Raw genomic sequence first — 23,333 nt, 5'->3', positions numbered from 1 at the left:
CAGTTCGATAATGAGTGGCAAGTTTAAAGCAGATTGCAGCAAAATGACACGTTGGAAACTGCATATTTACAATTCCCACCTGAAATTACCCAAAAGGTTTTTTAATCAAAATTGGTGAAATACACTGATTTGAAGTGCGGGGTAGCCATAGATCAGAGGTGCACTATGGAAGTGGAAGTAAGTCTCTAGCTGGTAAATTGGATGAGTTATGAAAGATTTAGAAAGGTGCACTTTGAGGAAAATGAAGGCGCGAAATAGGAAAGGAAATCAGTTGTGACAAGAACAGTTTTACTTTACACTATAGTATTCAGGCTAGGCCACCAAAGAAGGACACAGTAAGCTCCAGGGTTGATTTGCAAGTTCAACCCTTTCACCCCAGCACCCTCCCTGGTGGAACCAGTCCGATCACTCGAAATAGGACTAATGGCTTAGGTTTACAAAAGGCAAATATTACTAAAGAGATGGCGCTAGCACTAGAAATCAAGAGCAAGTTGCAAGAATGATTCTGACAGTTTGAAGACGTTATCAGGATAAGGATAGGATGACTGAGAGAATGGGATAAGGACAGAGACAAGGTATGCTATGGGTTTAGAGGGGGTGGCAATACTTACAATCCACTTTTAGTTTGGTATTTTGGCCTGTCAAGGGTTCTGGTCACTACACGGCAGGTCCTGGCAAACAGATGGGCAGTTCTGGTCACCGGATGGCACTTCTGGACTGGCAATTCCGGTCACTGGATACTAAATATCAGCTGGATGGCAGGTTTGCAGCAAGCATGCAGTTAGTGGTATCAGGATGCTTCCCAAAAACACCACAGCTTTCCCCTTTGGTTATGTGGGAATTTTAGTGGGTTTTCAGAATTGAGGCCTTACTGGAGCAGGATCAGCAATGCTTGGGTTTTGCAGTGGGCCCTGGAGTAGAATCAGCAATGTTTTGGCCTTGCAGTTGGGATCTGGAATCTGGATGGATGGAACAGGAACAGGATGCTGGTGCATGAAAATCAGGAAGCGTGTGTGTCTAGAGTCTTGTTAGGGACTCTTATTTATAATGCCTAGTTACATCATCAAAGTATATGACTGGGGCAGGCTTAACTAAACACGCCTCTAACAACGAGATAGGACAAGGGTGATAGTCTCCACCTCGCTCTCAGCTGGTTGGATTTCAGGAAAATGATGTCAGATTCATGAGGTGAGTTTTATAATGTCCAAAAACCTCCCATAGTTACTTTAACTAAAATCCGATTTTGCCACAAACAAACATTTATACAATTGCAATCTCTTAGCAAATTATATACACAGGTGTAACGCTCACCTGATTCCCGTAGAGGCGCCGGTCTTGACTGGGCGTATACCTTATCTTCAAAGGTGATGTGTAACACACGGCTGGCTCTTTGGGCTGGACCTCTGTGCACTGTATGTCTGACTCGAAGGGTAAGATGTCTGCAGATAGAAAATATGGGATTAAGGAACTGGGTTATTGAATGTCTCTCACTTCTTCCCTTTCTCTTCTCCTGTAGAACCCCAAAGGTTAACGCTCTCACCTTAGGTAAGTGAACGCCGTGCTCTCCATCTGCCTCGGGGCAGGGTGCTGTAACCAGTTTCTTCACTGGATAAGGGGAGCAGGCCTCTTGACTTCAGAGGACTGCTGTCCGTCGTTTACTGCACGAACGGGAAGTTTCGAGTAATTCTAATGTCTTTAAAGTCTTTAGTAATGATGTTTCTTGTTTTGCAGGGTTCCAGCGATGGCGGATGATGGGCTGAAGTGAGTTGAAGATGGAGCCCGTGTGATGAATAGAAGCGCCTGGAAGCACGTAAGTAAGCGCTTGTTGCCTGCTTCGCAATGCGCTCTAACTGTCTTTTTATTTTGCAGGTACAAGTTCGGAGCGGCTGCAGGGCGCCGGAATACCCACTGGGTTAGATGTGGAAAGGAGTAATGGCACGTGAGTATTAAAGTTCCCCAATGTCTTTAAACGCACCTTGTTTTGTCTTTCAGATGCGGGATGCAGCGCGAAGGCCTCCGGAGCGTGCGAAGAGTTGGTAAGCTTTTGTCTTTCAGATGCCAGAATGCAGTGTGAAGACCTCCGGAGCGCACGAAGAGTAGGTAAGCCTTTGTCTTTCAGATGCCGGAATGCAGCGCGAGGCGTTGGTGACAGCCGATGGACCAGGTAAGTGAAGAGCTGTCACTGAAGACCATAATGCTAACCTGTTCTTTCTTGTCTTTATAGGTGTTGCTGAAGACTGGATTCAGGATGGTAAGCCTTTTTCCTTAGGCCCAGGATCAGATGCAGAAGACACGATGAGCGTTCTGCTGCAGAGGATGCAGAATAACGCAAAGCAAGATTCATCCATCGGGTGTGGTTTAAATAGCCTCCTGTAGTGCTTAGGTGTCTCCTTCCACAGCCACGCCTAGGTAAGAAAAGAGTTCCTGCTTTCCAGAAGAGTTCCAGTGTTCTGAATCTAGGGAGTGGCTCCTGCCCCACCCAACAGGAAAAGTAGTTCCAAACAGAAGAGGATCAGAGGCTCAACTGGCAGGCAAGTAAGCAGCATGGTCTGCTGCAGGTAAGTCCACCCAAGCATTATGAGCCCGGCGCTTCCAGCGCTGGGACTGGGCATATTTATGAGCCTGGTGCCACTGGCGCCAGGACTGGGTCCAAAAGGTCCCAATTGGGACTGGTTGGCACTCGGAACCTGGGTTATGGATCTGCTTCCAAGGGAGTTGGGAAAACCCTGACCTTTTGGAAGCAGAGATCATGACAACAGGTTACATATTTTGTGCAGCACGTACAGTCCAATACTCCAGTCTGTGAGACCTTGTTTCCCTCTTCTACCAGTTTTTCACGTTTTTCAATGGGATTTATATTACTCAAAATTCTAAAACTTTATACATGGGTGTGGATTATCATAAGGGGTGTATGTACAAAAATTTGCATTTGCAACATGGATGCTTTTATCATAATCTGCCATATTTTGCCATTTCTGTCCCCAAGGTGTCAATGAATTCTACCAAGTCTTAAAAGAAAGCCCAAAAAATCACTTTTACACTGTGAAAATCTTACATTTTTACAATGTCTTGCTGTAGAGATAAACATTCTTTAACGTTTATTTATAAAATAGTCTTTGGAAGCAAATGACAGTCCCTTTCACTGGATCATTTGTTTTCCTTCCTTCAACTGTTACCAACTGTCATTTCCTTCAAAGCAAGGTGGGGGTTTCTCAGCTTAATTGAAGGTTTTATTGCCCCTTCACACTTCAAAGGTTAGTGTCCCAGGACTTCTATTGTGCCAGCCTGGAGCACAGACTAACGTCTGACGAGCGTGTGAACTTTCTTTGTCCTGGCCCATTCAAAGTTTTTCAAGCTGGCAATTATCACTTTCGTGTCCTGGAAGTTTATGCTGTGTCTCCCTTCCTAGGGGGAAGTTTTTAGGGCTGGCAACTGGAGTAACTGGGTTTTTTGGGAGCTTGTAAATTCAGCCCATGTTTTTTAAATCTTTATTTTCTTATTTTGGGTCCGGAATTAAAACAAACCTGTGGAATAATAATATCCTCTGTATGCATTTTCACCAGCCACAAACCCCTTCACATTGCTAGGTAATGGCAGGCTTTCCTTCAACAGTTTACTTTTTAAATGGGCATTTTTCTCCTTTAGTTTTGCAAAAGCCCATTTTTTACACCTGTGTTGAAAACAGCTAGCATTTCCTTCTTTAAATTCAGTTTGGCAGATCCTGGATTCCCAAACTGTATTTGCATCCAAAGTCATTTTCTTGAAAGCAGGAGTTTTGTTTTGAAGAACAGATGCCTTGAAATAGACAGGGCTCAGATAGCTGGAGTTTCTTTTGAACTACTGAGCTTTTATACATTGTGAAGAAAATTAACATGTTTTCCCGTGCACAGCACATAGTGAAGTTTCTTGTTGATTTTTCTCAAAGTTGGTTTGATAGGGCCTGTTATTCAGGGGTTGTGCCTGGTTTTGGTGAAGCACAATGCGATATGCTGGGCATGGCAAGGCCTTTTTAATGACAGTAGTTTTTAAGACAGAACAGATGGAATTAGCATCAAAGCAGCATTTTTAAAGGGTGAAAACGTTTCGTTTTGAAGGCGAATTTTGGGTTGTCAGCAAAGCAGTGCTGCCTTTTCACTTTATTCCATTTCTATGTTTCAGAACACACTGGCATGCTTTTACAGTGTGTCCCCTGATTCCATCCTGCTTGATGTGTGATTGGCAGGACGGTGCAGCCATTTTCATTTGTTGTTGCCAAATGCAGTTTTGAGGTCCTGGTGCACCCGGAGCCAGCACAGCCATATTGCTGTTTCTTGCAGACAGGCAGCTTGGTGATGTGGTGAAATACTGTTGAGTGGGTCCATATATCCCACATTCTGGGGAAGGTGAGGAAACAGAGAATGCCTCTGAGGAGGTGAAACTGAAAGATGACCTGCTTGGAAAGGTCTGTGATGTGTGGAGAGAAGGAGAGAGAGATGTCAAAGATGACCCCAGGATGTTTAGCCTCACAAGAGGCTGAGGGGAGGGTCCCAAGGAGGGAGGCCAGAGAGTGAGTGGCACGGCAGCAGCAGGTGTGCCATTGAGAAGGATCTCTGTCTTACTGGCATTAAGGCAGAGATCGTTAGTGGAGCACCACGCCTGAATAGCAGTCAGTTAGTCAGTCAGTCAGGCATGAGAGAGTAAGGGGAACACGTACAGGATGGAAACTTGAAGAAAGCTGAGTGCCATCAGCATAATGCTGGAAGTCAGGAGAGAAGGTGTAGATCAGGTGGGCCAAGGGGGTAAGGTAGATGTTAAAGAGCCATGGCAATAGGATAGAGCCCAGAGGAACAACACCGGTAGAGAGAGCGAGGTGGAGGAAAGGAAAGGGCCCAATTTCACTTGAGAGGTTCGGTTTGAAAGGAAGTAATTCAGCCACCCCAGTGCCCGGGTACGTTATCCCAAGGGTATCATAGAGACGATTTATGAAGATGGCGGGATTGACCATGTCAAAGGCAGAAGAAATAAATATGTGTAATATGTTGTATCAGGGAAGGAGAACATAACAAGATGTTGTTGAGGAACACAATGACAAAATGGTCTACACTGTCTCTGAACATATTATTCATAAAATGTTGTATGGCAGTGGGCACATTTTTTTATTTCATTTATTTAGTTACAGTTCGAAGAACCTTTACAAACACAAGATTAAAAGTTAAAACCAATCAAATCAAATCCAAGTGCAGATGCAAATACAGATAGCAATACAAATACAAGTACAAGTATGGCTACGAATATGCACACAAGTGTGACAGACAGATCACATAGGACAGTTTCTAAAAATTCCTTGCCCTTTACTTTACATTGTATTGTACACTTTCAAAGAATCCAAAAGATTTAACATTTCTTATCATTGAATTTTCGTCTACATCAGGGGCCACATTGGACACTTTTCCTTGCCCTAACCAACCTCGGTTGCAGTGCATACCATGGGTCCATTGAACCAGTGGGCATCCAAACTGTATACCCCTAATTAAAACAGCTAAAATCCAATCCCATCTAATCGTGGGGGGAATAAAATCCACAAGGTTTTCCATAAAGGGACACTAAATAAATACATAATAAAACAAAGGTGGGCATACATATACAATAGTCAATTCACTCCGATAAGCTAAATAACCATCATCCCCTGCAACTCTTCTTCCTTTCTTGGCACCCAGCCTAAGTTTGTTAATGAACATTTAGCTATTCTCTTCCGTGAGGATTTTAACCACTGTGCCTCAGGCACTAAATAACTCAAACTTAATTCTTTCAGATTCTGAGTTAACAGTAGTTCCAAAAATCATCATCCTTTATTGCTACATACTCATGGACGAAGCACCCCAGCGTTGTTATATACACATCGCCTAACTTTCTACACTGTGTAAGGACGTGTCAGGGGAGTTTCCAGAGCCCCAGGTACCCTACACATAAGACATATCCATTCCCCTTCTCGAATCGTACAACTTGCGCCAAGGAAAATCAACAAAGGCAATAGGTTTATTCATAGTTTTAAAAAAAAACAACTGCATTGCATAGGATGGACATTGCCTTAGATATCTTTGGGTTTGTAAATGGGTTTGGGTCACATTCACCCCATACTTGTAGTTGGTAAGGGTAGACAAATGTGCATAATTGTTGGTCCAGTCCCACTTCCTTACTCTATTTTTGTACAGTAGGTTCAATGAGTGGACCCTCATCCCTAGTTTAAAATCAGGGTGCCATCCTATCCACTCATATGTCCTTACCATTTGGTTGCCATATTGTGTTTCACACTGTCTATTAAGGCAACCACTTAAAGTGGTTAATAATTTACACAATGGGTGAGAACTAGTTTTTATATGCAGTAAGACCTGTCTCCCCATCAATTGGCCTTTCAGGGAAACCCACCCCAGTTCTAATCGCCGATACTGAGTCGGGGTTGAGGGGCCCAGTTTTAATACCTATTTCCAGAAATAACCCTCAATGCCATCTAGCCACTTGTAATCGACCATGCAAAGTGCCTCCAACCCATACAATACAGTTGGGCAGAAGCACTATGAATAGAGTGCAGTAAGTCCGTCCAGTGTGTAACCTGCTGTTTTAGCCACAAAAATACTTATTAATGCAGTCAATTGCTGAGCCTTTATACTCTTAGCCTCTTTAATTTCCTTTTAGGACCTCCTTGCGCTCATCTCCAGACCCAGGTAGGGATAAGAGTCCACGTAATCAATCCTACCTAGATTGGTGTCAAAGCTCATATGCTTAATTATTTTAGGGGAAATAGACATAACCTTAGTCTTTCCTCCTTAAAACATTTTGGTTAATCTGCCATATATAAATTATACAGAAAAGGAGCCAAAGAGCACCCCTTTTTCACTCCCCTGAATGTTTGCACCTTTTGAGACATATGTCCTTTTTGTCTAATCGTACACACTCGTGGGTATTTAAATGTAAATACCAAAGAATATTCAAAAGCAGCCTCATCTTTTGATTTTGTCCTACAAGTTCTCCTGGTTGACCTCATCAAATGCTGTTCAGAAGTCTACAAAAATAACATAAATGGTTGCCCCATCTGCAGCCAAGGCTCCCCGGGAAATTACATCAAATACCCTCAAATTATGAACTGTACAACTTTCAGGGCGAATAGCTGTTTGGGTAAAGTGCAATAAGTTAGTGCTTACAGCTGAACTCTGTAGGGCCCTCATAATGAATGTAGAAAGAAACTTCCCAGAGACAGCCGGGAGAGACAGAAGTCAGTAGTTGTCCAGTATTAACCAATTCCCTTTCTTGTACACTGGCACAAGAACCGACTGCTGCCATGAGGTAGGGATAGATTGTGCACTGCACACTTTATCGAATAAGATCTTAAGTATTCGTGCCCACCTCCCAGGGCTTTCCTTCAATGCCACATTGGCAAAGTCATTACACCTGGTTGCCCTCGAGTCCTTGAGCCTCCAGATTACCTCTTCTATATCATCTTCCCCTATTTCCAGACCCTATCCATTCAACAGGAAACCTGGGGCACCGGCAGCCACATGCTCACCCCCACTATGCCCAATATACTCCATCCACCTACCTTCCTGTATAGGGTTTAGAGCCTTGATTCTAGGGCCAGCTCGGGTTTTAGTTAATTCTGCCCATATATTCTTTGGGTGACCTCCACACAGCAACATACACATGTGTTGCCATTGGGTATTTAATGCTGAATGTTTCCAGTTTTTCAACCATCGTTTGTAATTACTTTTAATCAATTTCACCCAACAAGTCCTCTCCTCGTCAGAAGACGAGGAGTAGCAGGCCTGCCTAATGTTATGCCACATCCCCCTCTTTGCGTCTTTAATGACGCTTTCAAACATATGCATATGTTTAACGCAGCCAATAATGGCAGCCCTAACACAAGAGCCAGTCTTGACTGCTATATCCCTCATCCAGTCCTCAGTTTCATTGTGTCCAAGAAGAGCCAGACTTTCAACTGATTCATTAGTGAGTCCACTAATATACTCACCCACCTTGTGCATTTTTCGAGTGGCCCAGTGGATACTATTTCCACCATGGATAATCGATATGCCTGCACCTCCCTGGAGCCTCACATAAGGGGATTCGATATTGAGATTGATAGCCAAAATGTTGTGGTCACTATGATCGTTATGGATCACCCTAAGATCAGTAGCATGCATTAAACATTGATTATTCCCGAAATAGTAATCTAACAGCGAATGGCGTAGATTCTCTTTCCACGTATAATTGGTATGCAGTAATAAAATTGCGGCAAAAATGTCGCCTTTACAAAAAATCGCAGCAAAAATGCAGTGGTTTGACCCAGTAAAGGTGTACCCCATTATATCATTTAAGGGGAGCAGGGGTTGTGGGGGTGTCCCCTGCTCCCCTTAAATGGTATAGTGGGTCTTGGGGTTGCAGGGGTGTCCCCCGCATCCTTTACATGTATTGCAGCGGCAAAACCACAGCCTTTTTGCCACGATTTTGTTGTGTAAACGGGCATTTTTGCGGTGATTTTAACACATGGAACCGTATAATTCCCAGGGAGGTCACTCTTAGTCCGACCAGTACACATCGTCAAATCCCAAGATGTCAAAAACTTAGCCCAACTCTTACCCTTTTCATTACCCTTTTCTTAGAGTATAATTCTCCGCCCAACTACGTTTTTACAAGGGGCACACAATAGTTTGTCTTTACATTTAGCGTTGAGGTCGCCACCCAACAACACATAATGATCCGTACCAATCCTGCTGCACTCAGCGATGACCTCTTCAACCTGCTCAAACAGCATTTCTGTATTACCCAAAAAAGGAGGATTGTGTACATTTATAAGGAGCATCTTCCACTTTCCTCCACAGGAGTCTACCCACATTTCAACAGCCAACACATTTACTCCTCTGGTCACTAAAGGGACTCTATGAGAGCAAATGTTATGACTTACACCAATGACAAGTCCTGTAACAGGCGGCCCTTGGCCCTTTGTTTGCCAACACTTGGAAGCCATCTACCAACAGAGCACAGTCCAACCAAGTTTCCTGTAGCATGAATATATCATAACCAGCTAAGGTCACACAAGACCACTCTTCAGCCAATAGATGGCTAAACCCCCTGGTGTTCCAACTAGCAATCTTCAGAGGGCAGAATGTCCCTAGCTGATTTTCATCCAGAGTTACCTTATTGTGGGGCAACATAGCCCATTGTACAGCTTTGTACCGTCCAGAGGCGGCTCTGGAGGAGCATGGGGCGAGATCTTGCCACCAAGATTGTTTGACAGCCTACCATCCTGGTGGCTATCTTTCCCAGCCATGTGAGAACCATCTCTAAACGAATCACTACACCTTGGAAGGGGGTACAGTTCATCATAAAATATTAATTTCAGCCAAAGGGACAGAAAAACCCCTGCATTTGCACACAATAGAAGTAGAGACAAACCGAAACAAGAACCAATTAGTTGGACTCTCACATGTGGGTAATTCCAATTGGGCCATGTCAGAGAAGCAATCGAAGATAACCATGTTGCAGTTGCCCAGAGGCGGATTAAAGTTGTTCTATTCAAAAAGGGACAGCTATCTGCGTGCTGCAGCTCCTTCAGTTTTACAGAGTTTCCGGGCCTTATAGGACTCTGAACCCTGTTTCCTATAATAAAGTTAATGGGGCTGCATAAAGTAGGAGTAAGCGCCCTGATACTCTGTGCCGTTCCTTATCTTAAAACCCCATTTCCTTTCGCTATGCAATGGTATTGCTCTCCTGAGGTTGAGGGCAATGGTGCTGTGGAAATAGGTTTTAATGGGTTTGGGCTGCCCGACTCAACCTGAGTGGGGGATAAAAGTCAGGTTTACTACCCTCAAATTGGCATGCTCCCTTCCTCACGATATCTTTTACTGCGCCAGGTTTAATGTGCACTTGTAGGGGATATGATACTGAATTGCTGTTAGAGACAGTCCATTGATCCAGTGGTCCATTTAACGTCACTGTTTGCTTAGTCACATCAGCCTGAGGTCTGGTCACTTTCCAACCTTTATCAGATGTTTTATTACTTGTGTCCCTATCCACAGTCCCTGACCCTTCAAGATTGACAGGGTATATGGGTAACCTAAAAGAAATAGGCCCCAGCTCGGCCCTGGCTCTGACCAGAGTGTGCATCTTATCGAGGGGATGGGGTGAATGCTCTACCATAGAGATTTCCACACATAGAGCATCTAGTGCATCCTCCTCATTCCCAACTGCAATGTTAACAGAGTCTTGAGAATTCCAAGATGCTTCTGATGTGTCCGGGGAGTCAGCTATTAATGTAACTGGCCCACCTTCAGCCTCCTGTGAGGTGACACCAGGATTCTCACTTGTCAACTCCTTTATATGCACACCTAGTGCTACCCACCTTCATAGTACAGGCTACAAATCAATCAAGCTGGGGGAATTCAGGCCCCTATTAGTATGCTTCAATTTTTGCTTCAACTCACATTGGTCCGAGGCGATAACTGAGCAAAGTGCCAATAGGGCGTCAAGTTTGGAGGTTAGCTCATTTAGCAAAGGTACAAAACCATCATTTTTCACCATAGCTCCCTTTTTTGGCTCTAGCCCAGCAGTCATAGACTCGTAGATAGAGGCTTCAACTTCCTCCATTTCAATGGCGAGGTCGACCACGTTAGGGCTAGCCAACATTTTTGTCAGATTACCAATCCCATCTGAGCAAGATCTGCTTTGTGTGTTGCGCTGCAGGGTCCTGCATAGGTTAAGCAGCGACCCATTGTTATCCAACGACTGCAGGAAGCATGAAAGCTGAGGACATGTGTCACCCTCTACACTCAAGGGTGGAGCCCAAGGATTCTTTATCGGGGAAACAACTTCAAGAGGTATTGGCCCTGGGTTCAATCCTATCGGGTCAGGGAGTAAAAGTTTGGCCAGCAATCTGCATAGAGATATTCCCCACACCAGAAAAGAATGCAGAAATCCTAGGTTGGCATATAAATAGGCTCCCCTCATTAGACCCCTCGTCCTTTTCCCCTTCTTTCATCTCAGAGCCTCTTTCTGTGCTTTCTTTGAATGCGTGGGACTGTGTACTCACTTCCCTCTCAACAATGCATCACTGCACAAGCCTTGCCGCTGGACCATATTAGGTTTCATAATCCAGGCTATGTGCCCAAAAAAATTGGGAATTTCGGCACAATAAGGAACAAGACCTGACTCCTGCTATTAGTAACCTGCTATGACACTCCCAATTCTGTTGATAAAGTTAATAAAATCTGATAGAGCGCCACCTGGAAACAAATACCAAGCCTGAGTCAAACAGTCCGGACCAGATAGCAACTGCCCCAGTCTGGGCTACATCAGACTTTCACACTTGACTCGGGGGAGCCGGGCCCAAATTAACCAGGCTCACTTCTGCACTGACCAACAGCCTCGTACACTTTTGGTAAGGTCTTCCTCGGCTGAAACGTAACCTGCCCTCCTCCTCAGGCAATGGAAGTCAAATTGGCATCCTGGACAATGTACTCAGGGGCATGGCTCGTCAGCTCGGGGAAGTAGTTATTGCACCAACTTCAAAGGCCATCCACCATCCACCAAGACACCCCATCACACTCCGTAGCTGGCACATTGCATAGACATATTGTACTAAAAAAGAACATACTGTGCACAGAGTGCCCTCTTCCACCCGTCAATAGTTCTGGCTCACACCAGTTGATAAGCCATCTGAAGATCCATGTTAGTTAAGATGGTTGTGGACTTCACTTGGCCTAGGAGCACATTTATCAAGGGAAGTGAGTACATATTATTAATGTTTATTGCATTCATCAGTCGATAGTCTATGCATTTACACAGTTCGCCCTACTTCCTGGGCATAAGAAACAGAGGGGAAGCTGCTGGAGGACTTGAAATGACTAATGAACCCTGAGGTCCTGGCACCCGCCTCTTTAATCCTTGCATTAAAGACTTTGAGGATGACCTTAGTTGTGTTCAAAAGGTTCCTATTATTTCTGGACGTCGCTATCCAGTTTTACTACATGCAGATGATGTAGTGTTGCTTACGCGAGCTCCAAAAGCCCTACAAAGACTAGTCAATATTTATACTTAATTTACAGATGTAAGAGCTCTGTCTACAAACATCCAAATCTAAGGTGTTGGCAGTTGTGTGTCAGAAAGACACACAACTGTAGTACAACATGCAAGGAGGTCAAAATGGAGTGGGTCTCGTGTTATCATTTCTTGGGCATTTCGTTTTCAAGCTCCCTTGGGTGGGCCAGTCCAATGGGACCCTGTTTTATTCTGCTGGAAATACTGGGAGTATGCCAATTAAAGCTATTCTGCCAGCCTGTAGGGCAAAGTCTGCAGAACAGGCAGCCTACAGAGCTTTCATGTGGGGCTAATGCAATGTTTAGCCACTTGTTAGCCTGTTAAACATTGTATTGCATATGGCAAACATTTTTGATAATTGGCAAAGAGCTGGATAATGCATGCTTAAGGCCGGAATAATAAAGGTAAATTGGAAATGCTGGTACAGAGAACACCAAAGTAAATCAAGGTAGTTAAAAGGTGAAACATGGAATGAGGATTTGGCAAACAACATGTTGAAAAGGGAGATCATGAAGGTGGCCATTGTCATGATGAGGTACGAATGTTCAGTCACTTTACAGACATCTGAAGCAGAATATTTCTAAATGGTAATCGTAGGGTGGGGTTGTTGGTGAACCTCATTGACTGTGGCATTTGATTCATATTGATTTAGGTTAGGAAAGGTCAAGAGAATGTAACATGATATTGGTAAAAGGGGAGCAGGATGGCACACACACACACACACACGCACGCACGCGCACGCACACACACACACACACACACACACACACACACACACACACACACACACACACACACACACACACACACACACACACACACACACACACACACACACACACACACACACACACACACACACACACACACACACACACACACACACACACACACACACACACACACACACACACACACACACACACACACACGGTAATAGTGGGGATAATCACCCCGAAACTACATGTCTGATGCTGCTATATATAACACCAAAAAATCCAGAAGGCAGGACATGGAGGTCAGGGTCGGAAGAGACATCCCACTCACAAACCTAATGATCCACAGCAATGATTTGGCCAAAAAGCCATCATCTATCTTGGAATATGATGCGTTCTTTCCCAAGTACACTAGTATGCTGCAATTCCATAGGAAGCCCTACAAAGCCTGTAAATAGGCAGTGGTCAGAGAACCTTGAAGCTAATGACTGAGATGCACAGCATAGGAGCACACATTGCAAAATAAGAACAAGAAACAGAAACGCAGTGGAGCATAATAGCAAGGTAAGATGGAAAGACATGGTTTCGTAAAGGACATACCCACCAAATAATTGACACAAGGCATAAATAATGGAACTATAATAAAAGGATATATATTTTATTACAATATTTGTTTTAACTTCGTCACTGAAGGTACCATGTAATTGAATCCGATTTGTGAAGGTTTGTAACCATGCAATAAGGATTTGAACTATTAGAATCTGATTAAAGAGATTTCTATAGGGCATTGCATCCCATTCCTGCACACCACTGATTTACTTTTGGCCTCAGGTGGATGTTTTCTTGATAGGGTGCAGCGACACTGGGATCCATGATGGGCGCTCCATATCTTGTAAGTTTGACCTCTCCATGTCTTGTAAGTTTGACCTCCTGCCCCCACACTGTACATTTATCTGCCTTTGCTGGACCGCTGGGGCTGTGGGTAACAGCACCAGAGTATTTCACCAGGCTTAACTATACCCTCCACCATGGTTTTGTCTTCTAAGGGATATAGTGTGTGGAATCACATTGGTCATAAATCACAATGCTATCTTATGGGAATTTAGTTTTGTGGGGAGCCACGCTACTGACTGCAACTGAAGTAGATTCACCCGGTGGGGGCTCGGGGGGGAGAGTTGGAAGCAGACCCAGACCATAACAACCTGAAAGCCTGTTCATAAGTAATGCAGACCTGCAGCGGGTCACCCACTTATGATCTCGATAACACATGGTGTAAAAGCAGGGCCAAACGAGAGGAAGGTATGGGAGTTAGGAGACGGTTCGAGAGCACAGATAAAATGAAAAGAAGGGGAGAAATTGGTGAGAAGAGGAGAAGAGAAGAAGAGAGGTGTGGGAGATTGGAGAAGCACAGGGGAACAATATTGGAGGATTAGAGATGAGAAGGAGAGGACAGGGCAGGGTAAGGAGTGAAGCAGGAAGTGAAAAATCAATAGAGATGGTAGAAAGCAGAGCAGGGGGAAGAACATCACACGTGAGGAAGGAGAGTAAAAAGAAGGAGAAGAGAGAAAGAGAAAAGAATGTGAACCAGTGGTCAGCAGGGACTGGAGAAGACAGGGAGAAGGAGGATATATAACATTCTGAGAGTCACAGAAAGGGATGATCAGTCTTTAAAACCTGGCCATTAAAGGCACTCATAAAATGGTGGATAAGGGCCCAGAATAACGTCTACAAACATTGATTTACTGGGAAGAGCTTCAGCCCAAACTCAAACGGAATGTTTAGATTTATAAGTCCAAATTGGTGGAAAAAGGCTAGTGTACTCTGGGGTCCATATCTTGTTGCTGGTGACCTTATAGCCGCCGCCTCTGATTTTTGGGAATCTCACCTATGAATTGCACCCTTGATAGTGACTGCAGTATTTAATTGGTTTCTCAAGTTCTGGGCAGCTGTTAAAATGAAGCATTAAACATCAATAACCGTGTTCAGTGATCCTAACGACAACAACAATGCTTTTATCAATATAGCCTTATAGTCAATGCGAGGAGTAATTATCACACATAGTGGTAGTAGCAATACACGTTTTGGAGATATGTTGGTAAAGTATTTGTTAAAGTAAATAGGGAATTGAGAAATGTAGTGTTATATTATTTAAATAACATGATTTTCTTTATAAATTAATCAATTTAACTTGGTTGAACTGAAACCAGTTTAACATGAACATGAATTTGGTGTCACATAAAAGTAAACAGTTTCTCTATAAGACAGCAAAAGCATTTTCCCATGTTTTAGCTTTCTTTTTGATGTATTAAATAGGATGTTGCAGCACGAAAGTCCTCTCGTAGACGAAGTATCGTGTTGAAAGAAATCCTGCCTGGAAATGTGTTGTTTCCCTGTCTGCTTTCAAAGACAGAACGTTCATAACAGAGTCAATAACAGTAGTTATTGACTGCATTCTTAAGATGTTTGATTGGCTGACAGGAGGTCAATATCGATCTCCAAGCGCCAATAGATCTGATGTTATGCTAAATTGAGGTTTATCAACAACTTGGTATTTATGGTTGTCATTTTGACTGTTTTTTCCAGGTTTTATCCCCCTTATCCAAGGGCTTATTCCACAAAGCTATTTCTGAAAGTGGGGTGGCTATCCTTCCTTCTATCGTCTGCACCGATAAGTCAACGCTCTTGGCCATTAATCATGTAAGTTCCACTCTGCATTCTATCAAAATTGTGCTTTACATAGTTCAGCTTGCTTCATGTTTGAATTCATCAAACAGTGGCAGAGTATTTATCTTGTTCTGAAATGTATGTAATCATTATCTACTTGCAGCTGAGGGACAGTTTCAGCTGAAATGTCAGTGCCTCTAGAGTGTAGATCAGTACATTAGGTTTCAGGGCAGTGCATCCTTAAATGGCAATCGCTCGAGTCAAGGGAATGATGTCAACGGCTTCACAGATGAGGCAGTAGATACAAGCGTAGGGCTAATACATAGCCCAGTCCTGGAACTGATATGTTGTAGTTATTTCTCCCACGAATAGAGGCAGAGAGACAGAAAAAAGCATACAATGGATTTAAATGCTTTCAGTCGGTTAATTTGTCCCTGACAGAAAATATCCACAGCATAACGTGAGAAGTTCACATTTACATGATCCGACTCTGTAATATAACCCCTCTCACCAAAGCAAGAGCCTTCACACAGGGTGATTTTCCCGAACCTTAGCACTTCAGTCACTTCACCTCCACTGTATTTCAGCAGGCACATGGCATAATTTACTAGTCCACATTAAGTTTATTTGTGATGCTTGCTGCTACTGGCTGCAGGTGTTCTATAGCAAAGGATGATACTGCTAAGACTCTGAGATCACATAGAAACCTGCTGAGGGTGGAGAGGGGAGGGGGCTTGATAAACAGCTGGGCCATGCCAACGGGTGTATTGCGGCAAAGCAATGGGATGGTGGTTTGGGGACGGTTGGTGAAGAGCCCGGCTGCATCTGCCAGGTAAGGCCTGGACAAGATTGCAGTGGCCATCACCCACAAGGTAAGAAACGGGCGGTGTGGGGCAGGGATTTCTAGTGCTTGACCACATCTATCAGGAGCTGCCTGGGTGAAGAGGTGAGAAGTGCTGGCGGGAATCTCAGGGCAGCGCTCCTGTGGCCTGGACAGTGTAGTGGCTCCCCCTCTCAATGGCCGATTTCTGAGCCTTTTATTAGGTTTCCGGGGCATACCAGCTCGTTTTGGCCAGAAATGGACCAATGGGGGAGTGCCTTGTCACTCCCCAGGTGTTGTAATTGGCTCTGTCACATCCGGCGGCCCCCCGGCACCCTCGTGAGCCGCCTACCTCACTCAGAGTCATACGAACACATGTGTTAGGTTCAGGATCCGCAGTCGCTTTATTTATACTGCACGCGGCGGAGTGCAATGTCACTCCACCGCGTGCATATGTCCTTAAAGGGACAGCACCACACTCCTCCTTTTTCATAACAAACAAATAAAGGAGGTAAAATACACACACGATATGACAACACACTGCACACAAATAAACAACCCCTTTAATCACAACCTCCCCAGTCCCATGAGTCACTTCCAGTCCAGGTGCTGGTCCCACCAGTTCAGGGTTCCAAAACGTAGTCACTCAGGTGAGCAGGCCTCCCCTCCCGACCTTCAGGGGATACCTCCTGCCGCCTCCTGGATCGGGCCCTCCTCACCTGAGCTCCCCCGAGTTGGGGAGCTTGGCGGATGGGCCTGACTGCCGCCCTCTTCCAGCACATCATTCATGTCCCTTCTCTGCAACACCTGCGACCTGGCTTCTCCAACTCTTTTTAAAAAACTGGCGATGCGGGTGACAGAGGTAGTCCCATCTGATGCTGTGACCATGGAGCCATGCACTGCCACCACGTCCAACGGACTAGGCCCATATGTCAAAAACAACTTTCCTTGTGGATGTCTGTTCTTTACAAGTACTTCATCGTCAGGGACGAAGCGTGGGGGCGGAGTCTTTTCTAATATTGTCTTGCTCCATCCTGATGCTCCCCCCCTCTCCACCTGCTCGTTGTCGATGACCGCCGGCTCTCTCTCTCCCACCTCTGGGATGAGGCCCCTGGGACACGGCCTCAACATTGCTTAAGCTGGGGCCACGCCGGTGGATGTAAATGGGGTGGCGCGGTACTCCCATAGGAACTAGTTTAGGGCCCTCTGCAGGCTATGCCCCCGACCATGAGTGATACGGAAGACCTTGTTCAGTGTTCTCTTAAACGCTTTGCTTCACGGTTCACCCGAGGCCACACAGGATTTTTACGGTGGTGTACGCCATCCTCCTCCATTAGCTGGCCGAAACTATCCCCTTGGAAGGGCGGGCCATTGTCCGAGCATAGCACCTGGGGCAGGCCGAGCGTGGCTAATATTTTCTCCATCGCGACAGCCACCTTCTTAAAGAACACCGACTCGATGAACTCCACTTCCGGATACCTGAACCATTCATCCACGACCACCAGGAAGTGTTTTTACCAGCCTGTGGACCCGAAGTGTGCGTGAACCATCTCCCAGGGCTTGGTCTTTCTCAGTATGGTCTTGATGATGTGTTCCCTCTGAGCAGGAGACGCCACCTGGCACCACACACAGGCCGCAGTGAACTCTTTGACCCACCTCTCCAGGTCCGGAAACCACACCTTCTGTTGCAGGCGGGCCTTGGTCTTGGCGGTTTCTTGATGTCCTTGGTTCACCAACTTAATCACCTGTGTGACCTTACACTGTGGGATCACGATCCGGTCACCTCGGAGCAACAGCCCTGACTCTGCGAACGCCAGCTCATCCTTAACTCTCCATAAATGCTCCAGTGCTGACTTTGCTTCTTAAGTCCCCAGGGCCAACGTCTCTACTGCATACTTCCAGGAGCCCTATGGCAGGGCTCCCTTCAAGATGATGAAGCACTCATCCTCGGCCGCTGCCTGTTCTAGCTCATGAATTGGCACTGAGTTGGGAGTGGCCGCTTCCACCACCAGTCTGAAATGCTCATCTGCCTCTGCTGCACTGATGTTATTCCGCCCCTCCGGATCACCTTGCAGATGTCTGGACAAGAAGTTGGACGCATTGTTGTTGATGGGCCGATATATGAGGGAAACACCATACTCGAGCAGTGCTAGCATCCACCTTTCAATCTTTGCAGGCGGCTTGGAAGACGATCCCGCCTATATGGGCAGCAATGGCTTGTGATCCGTGACCACTGTTACCGCTTTTCCAAGCACATAGAGACGGAAGTGACCACAGCCCCATAGGACTTCCACGGCCTCTATTTCGATTTGTGAGCATTGTTTTTCCGTCTTGGACAGCGCCTTGCTGGCATAGGCAACCAGCTGGACCTCACCGTTGGCATCCGTCTGCGTGAGAACTGCACCTAGGCCAAACGGGCTGGTATCGAACACAATTTCTGATTTTAGGGATGGGTCAAAGGACACCATGGGGTCCTCCGCTGTTAAAGCCCTCTTTACATCTTCAAAAGCTGATTGCTTCAGGGGTCCCCACTGCCAGGCAACATCTTTTTTAGTCAGAGCCTGCAGCGGCTCCGACCGGGATGCACTTTTCTTGATGAACCGGCCATGATACGTGACCATTCCTAAGAAACTCCCGACTTCCGACACGTTCTCAAGTGGACGTGCTTTCATGATGTCCTTTACTTTCTGAGGATCCGGTGACACACCTCCTTCCTTGAACACAAAGCCAAAGAACTCGATCTTCTTCTACAGGAATTCACATTTGTCCCTGTGCAGTGTCAGCCCAAGTGATTGTCGCTCAAGTGTCCTGGCTAGTCTGCTCAGGTGCTCCGCCTCTGACCACGCAAACAGTGCCAGGATGTCTTTGTTATGTTTAATATGCCATCCAAGTCACAGAGGGCAGCGCGAATAATGTTCTGGAAGACTTCAGCCACTGACGACACCCCAAAGCTCATGTGCTTCTAGTGGTAGAGGCCCTGTGGGTGGTAAACGTTGTTATATACCACGACTCAGGGTTCAGCACCAGCTGATGGTATCTGGCCCTCAAGTCAAGCTTAGAGAAGAACCAGTCTCCTTGCAGCTCAGCAATGATATCGTCTATCTTGGGGGTAATGTGCCGCTCCCTCTTGATTGCCTTGTTTGGGAGCCGAATTTCCACGCATATACGCACATAGTCTGGTTGCTTGGGTTTACTGGCGATGACCATGGGAGATACCCAGGGCTCGCCATCTTCTCAATGATATCCAACTCGTCCAGGCTGTCCAGTTCTTTATCGACCAGGTGCTGCAGGTGGAATGGGTCCCGGCGGTGCTTCAGATCGATCGGTTGAATAGACTCGTCAATGTGGAGCCTCACTGGATCCCCTGCCATGCGGCCGATGCCCTCAAACAGCTGACTGTACCTTGCTAGGAGATCCTGCACGTCTTCCACGCAGACGGAGTAGGCAAAGCTCACAATGCCCAGTGCCACTGCAGCTGCACAGCTCAACAGCTTTTTGCCACTAACCAGTGAGGTGGAGTGGGTAGGAGCCCCCACCATCCCCCTGCCCTAACAGAGAGAACTACACGAAGCAACTCAGTGTCAGAACAACCCCGCGGACCCGCTTCAACAGCTGATCCTATTTTGGTGAGGATCGCATTGCCCATCTGTGTATTGCTGCATTTGTGGACCACTTGTGCCCATACCTGCTCTCCGAAGCCACAAGAAGCGGAATCCCGGTCTCCGTCTGCATTTTCAAGAAACAAAATGTTGGGCGTTTCATGGCCAGAAACCTAGGCCTGGCTTCCTCAGCGTTGCTAAGCAATGTGTTGATTTCTTAATCCACAACATCCGCCGGCAGGCAGAAAGCTGGCGGGCTGATGAAGGCCAGAAAAGGGCCCTGTTTGCGCCTGAGCACGCGGCCAAAACACTAGCCCATCTTCTAGTCTGAAAGACTTGAACACCTATCCTACCATCGATCTACACATTCACTGACTGCCTTACAGCTGTGCCTATCACAGGACCTCGGCACTCCGTAACTCACCCCACAACAGACGCTCAATGCTACTTCCTGCTAAAGGTAACCGTGCAGTTTGATATGCCTAAAACCTTGCCTGTGCCCATGATTGTTTTTGCTGCCTAGTACTGCCCACAATTGATTGCTGCTGCTCAGCATTGCCCATGATTGTTTTGCTGCCTAGTACTGCCCACAATTGGTTGCTGCTGCTCAGCATTGCCCATGATTGTTTTGCTGCCTAGTACTGCCCTCAATTGATTGCTGCTGCTCAGCATTGCCCATGATTGTTTTGCTGCCTAGTACTGCCCACAATTGATTGCTGCTGCTCAGCATTGCCCATGATTGTTTTGCTGCCTAGTACTGCCCACAATGTATTGCTGCTGCTCAGCATTGCCCTTGATTGTTTTGCTGCCTAGTACTGCCCACAATTGATTGCTTCTGCTCAGCATTGCCCATGATTATTTTGCTGCCTAGTACTGCCCACAATTGATTGCTGCTGCTCAACATTGCCCATGATTGTTTTGCTGCCTAGTACTGCCCACAATTGATTGCTGCTGCTCAGCATTGCCCATGATTGTTTTGCTGCCTATTACTGCCCACAATGTATTGCTGCTGCTCAGCATTGCCCTTGATTGTTTTGCTGCCTAGTACTGCCCACAATTGATTGCTGCTGCTCAACATTGCCCATGATTGTTTTGCTGCCTAGTACTGCCCACAATTGATTGCTGCTGCTCAGCATTGCCCATGATTGTTTTGCTGCTTAGTACTGCCCACAATGTATTGCTGCTGCTCAGCATTGCCCTTGATTGTTTTGCTGCCTAGTACTGCCCACAATTGATTGCTTCTGCTCAGCATTGCCCATGATTATTTTGCTGCCTAGTACTGCCCACAATTGATTGCTGCTGCTCAACATTGCCCATGATTGTTTTGCTGCCTAGTACTGCCCACAATTGATTGCTGCTGCTCAGCATTGCCCATGATTGTTTTGCTGCCTAGTACTGCCCACAATTGATTGCTGCTGCTCAGCATTGCCCATGATTGTTTTGCTGCCTAGTACTGCCCACAATTGATTGCTGCTGCTCAGCATTGCCCATGATTGTTTTGCTGCCTAGTACTGCCCACAATGTATTGCTGCTGCTCAGCATTGCCCTTGATTGTTTTGCTGCCTAGTACTGCCCACAATTGATTGCTGCTGCTCAGCATTGCCCATGATTATTTTGCTGCCTAGTACTGCCCACAATTGATTGCTGCTGCTCAACATTGCCCATGATTGTTCTGCTGCCTAGTACTGCCCACAATTGATTGCTGCTGCTCAGCATTGCCCATGATTGTTTTGCTGCCTATTACTGCCCACAATGTATTGCTGCTGCTCAGCATTGCCCTTGATTGTTTTGCTGCCTAGTACTGCCCACAATTGATTGCTGCTGCTCAACATTGCCCATGATTGTTTTGCTGCCTAGTACTGCCCACAATTGATTGCTGCTGCTCAGCATTGCCCATGATTGTTTTGCTGCCTAGTACTGCCCACAATGTATTGCTGCTGCTCAGCATTGCCCTTGATTGTTTTGCTGCCTAGTACTGCCCACAATTGATTGCTTCTGCTCAGCATTGCCCATGATTATTTTGCTGCCTAGTACTGCCCACAATTGATTGCTGCTGCTCAACATTGCCCATGATTGTTTTGCTGCCTAGTACTGCCCACAATTGATTGCTGCTGCTCAGCATTGCCCATGATTGTTTTGCTGCCTATTACTGCCCACAATGTATTGCTGCTGCTCAGCATTGCCCTTGATTGTTTTGCTGCCTAGTACTGCCCACAATTGATTGCTGCTGCTCAACATTGCCCATGATTGTTTTGCTGCCTAGTACTGCCCACAATTTATTGCTGCTGCTCAGCATTGCCCATGATTGTTTTGCTGCCTAGTACTGCCGACAATTGATTGCTGCTGCCAGTATTGCACATGATTTTTTTGCTGCCTAGTACTGCCCACATTGATCACTGCTGCTCCTGTGCCAGCCTGTCCTTCCAATATGGCCAACTTTGCACACACCACACCTTCCTATATCCCTCCCACTCCCTTCCTACCATCTTACTCCACCAAACCCAACCGCCAAGCTACACACACAAAACCCACCATCCAAACAACTCGTCCTAGAACCACTAGCTCAAGAAACCAACTACTAAGCCCCCGCTCAAGACACCCGCCTAAAACCTCACAAGCCAACCACGGCAACTCACAGATCACAGGCCACACTAAACAAATGACTAACCTAACCACACACATCATGCCCTATGATCCACCCACCTCTACCACAATGGAAGCAACCACAAAGACAAACAAAGAAAAACCTACCCCTATGACACCCCCTAACATGCACTGTGCACTGATCAATGCCAGATACCTTCCTGCACGCGCCATTGAAATCCGTGACCTCTTTACTAACCTTGATATCCTAGCCATCACTGAAACCTGGTAACACAATGCTGCTGGCCCTGCCCTCTCGCTAGCCATACCACCAGGATACACCATCATTAGACAGGACAGACCCTTACCACAGGTGGGGGCGTAGCCCTCCTAGTCAAGGACCACCTAGAAATAAGACAAACACCCTCCAAACTTGGAGCGAATATCGACTCCCTCGCAGCCAAGATCTCATTATCCTCCAACACCACCATCATCATCAATCTAGCATACCACCCACCAGGCCCTATATCTGACTTTCACTACAACCTTACACACCTCCTAGCAGAAAACCTAGCACTCCAAGATCTAGGCTTGGATCAAAAAATCCACACACCCACACACTGCAAAGGACGCACCCTTGACTGGGAAGTGGACCACAACCGCAACATCAAAATCAGCTCCACCACACCCACCCCATGGCCCGACCACTCACTTGTACACTTCATCATCCCTACACTTGCAACCACAGTTAAAAAACTCAGCCCAACACTACCAGCTATGGCTAGGAGAGCCAGGAACCTCACCAAAGAAAGGATTATCCCCTACGTAGACACACTCACCACTAACCTCCCCTGGCGGACAGCTATAAATCCACAATCAGCACAG

General features: G+C 46.1%; 1 protein-coding gene across 1 annotated transcript in view; it reads left to right on the top strand.

Moving 5' to 3' along the window:
• Positions 1-23,333, top strand: part of LOC138455172 (fatty acyl-CoA hydrolase precursor, medium chain-like) — a 419,018-nt gene that overhangs the window by 187,983 nt on the left and 207,702 nt on the right. Inside the window, exon 6 of the mRNA XM_069607090.1 lies at positions 15,366-15,479. Coding sequence (XP_069463191.1) covers positions 15,366-15,479 — 114 coding nt within the window. The remainder of the gene's footprint in view (positions 1-15,365; positions 15,480-23,333) is intronic.

This window comes from Ambystoma mexicanum, chromosome 1p (assembly GCF_040938575.1).
Source record: "Ambystoma mexicanum isolate Mex_15411 chromosome 1p, UKY_AmexF1_1, whole genome shotgun sequence".
Taxonomy (NCBI): domain Eukaryota; kingdom Metazoa; phylum Chordata; class Amphibia; order Caudata; family Ambystomatidae; genus Ambystoma; species Ambystoma mexicanum.
The sequence above is the reverse complement of the archived record's forward strand: the minus strand, read 5'-3'. Positions and strand labels throughout refer to the sequence as shown.